The sequence below is a fragment of the Peromyscus eremicus genome, chromosome 3 (genome assembly GCF_949786415.1).
Source record: "Peromyscus eremicus chromosome 3, PerEre_H2_v1, whole genome shotgun sequence".
Lineage (NCBI taxonomy): Eukaryota > Metazoa > Chordata > Mammalia > Rodentia > Cricetidae > Peromyscus > Peromyscus eremicus.
The window spans coordinates 81,300,126-81,302,600 of NC_081418.1; the positions used below are offsets into that span (position 1 = coordinate 81,300,126).

Here is a 2,475-nt window from a genome sequence, read left to right on the forward strand (position 1 = left end):
GAAGTTAAGTCACTGAGGAATGTATGGTTAATGATTTCATTCAAATGATATTGGGGTATGAAAATAATACATAATCTGCAGTGACAGCAAAAAGTTCAGTCTTTCTCACATGTAAGCTTAAGAGAATTTTATCTAAAAACCATTTCAATGCTAAGAAAATGATGTGTGTGTTTATATATGGTATGAATGGTAATGCTTATATGTGTCCATTTCTTTGTGAAAGAAGAGTGTATTTGAGTATGTATGGTAGTGCTTATTGTATGCACTTCTTTGTGAAACACTTTGATCACTTAACTTAGTCTCCTTGATTATAATTAAAGATCTAGAATGTTGAATAATTTGCTTCCATCTTGTAAACTTGCAGTGCACTAGAGAGTATGAACACAAAGTTCTGGGAGTTCATTTCATCCCTGAGGATAATTAGCTGTGTGTATTAACTACATTCTCCTAGTTATCTGCAATTTGGTTGTGTATTTTTAGATAAAATCTAAGTAAATTTCAAATTAGACTAGACTTCTTCGTTAATCCATATTGAGAACTTATTTGAACTACATCATCAGTTTTTCAGCATTCTGCTAGTTTGTCATTGGTCATCATATTTTTTTAATTAGTTTCACTCCTGATATAGAAGAACTTTTTGAGTCATTCTTCAAATGTAGGAAGCACAGATAACTGTCTCCTCTATGTACACTGCTGTGCAGACTAGGGTATTTGCATATGGCTCCCTGGAGGAGATCTTTGGCTTGCTGTCCTGAGATAAAAGCTCTCTTTTGCTCCTGCCTTCACTAATAATTCTCCTTAATTCATCTCAAAATGATGTGTCCTGTCCAGTCCCTGTTTCTGCTAATGTTCTGGATTCTGGGTAAGGATAGACGGAGATGCAAGTGGAGAATGGGGATGGAGGGTGAGCTCTGGTTGCCTATGTGTGCTCTCCATGTGTGATGAGGCAGATCCTGTACTCCAGGATGGGCATGTGAGGTTTAGTTATGTGATAATGAGAAATTAGAGACAAGAGCTGGGCTATGATGAAGATTCTGACTAAGATGGAATGGGGTGGTGTACTCTATGAGCTTACTGACCTCCAACTCACTTTTTTTTTTTTTGGACAAACAAAAATGAAAACATTGATACATATTTTTAAAAAAAACCATAAAAGATACCAGCATCTCACTTGAAATGAATAACAAAGGATTTCACAAAGATTGCTCAGGAAATTTGCAAATGACTTTATACTACTCTATTCCAATTTCAGGAACCAGTGGTGATGTTGTGATGACCCAGACTCCACTCTCTTTGCCAGTTACCATTGGACAGTCAGCTTCCATTTCTTGCCGGTCAAGTCAGAGCCTCTTATATAGTGATGGAAAAACATATTTGAATTGGATGCTACAGAAACCAGGCCAGTCTCCACAGCACCTAATTTATCAAGTGTCCAATCTTGACTCTGGAGTCCCAGACAGGTTCAGTGGCAGTGGGCCTGGGACAGATTTCACTCTCAAAATCAGCAGAGTGGAGCCTGAGGATTTGGGAGTTTATTACTGCTACCAAGCTACATATTATCCTCCCACAGTGATGCAGACCCTAACAAAAACCTCCTCACTTGGGAAGGCCCAGCTGCAGTGAGTTGCTTGACTGGAGGGGAGCAGTTCACTCTGCATCACTGTGAGAGGCAGGCACAAGGGATCTTGGGCAATTGTTTGCAGCTGAGAGCTCTGGCTAGACTCATCTGTCTGGATGAGTGGTTTGGCTAGACCTCAAGTGACACAAATTTCTGGTCCTTCAAACTGGAATAGCCATAGCATTGCCTCTGCATCAGAAGAATTTCATCTCATTAATTATTTAATGTTGAGAATGTTAACCTTTTAAATTTTTCATTAAATTCTTGAGTTTCATTTTAATGCTTACTTTAGTGATGTATTTATGTTTGTTAATTATCATTCAGCTTTTTAAGTGCTGAGATTTGATCCATATTCTCTTTTATCCTTCCAAGTAGATGAGAGCATTATTTTGTTTATCTTTTATAAGCATTGTGTATATTTTATTTTCTAAAGGATATGCACCCAAAAAGTTGCTATATTCATTTAGATATTTAATTTGACTGCGTTTCAAATGCTTTTAAGTCTTTAAATTGTTATTTTTAATCTACCTAATCTACCACAATTGTTGGCTTTAGAAATTTTATTTATGGTTTTTGTAATGGATGAATTTCTCTTGAAATATGCAACTGTAGGCTGTGCTTACTTCATAGTGTGTATATTGTTGCAATCTCTACTGTTCTTCTTTAAATGTAATCAACATCATCAAGCCTGCAAGTGTCCCAATGATCTAAGCTTTAAATCTGGAGATCTTGTCTACCTACTGGGATGTGGTTCTTCTCAGTCTTGTGTGTTACCTATTTCCTGTGAAAAGCAGTTTGGGGGCAGGACATCCCAGAGTTGCCACAGCCTTTTCAGGTTTCTTCACTGTTTATCAATA

At 37.2% G+C, this 2,475-nt stretch overlaps 1 gene segment (V, D, J or C); it reads left to right on the plus strand.

The window, feature by feature from the left end:
* Nucleotides 1-813: 813 nt before the first annotated feature.
* Nucleotides 814-1,623, plus strand: LOC131906339 (immunoglobulin kappa variable 2-30-like). The segment is given in 2 exon segments: nt 814-862; nt 1,253-1,623. Coding segments are annotated over 2 exon segments (420 nt in total).
* Nucleotides 1,624-2,475: the final 852 nt, after the last annotated feature.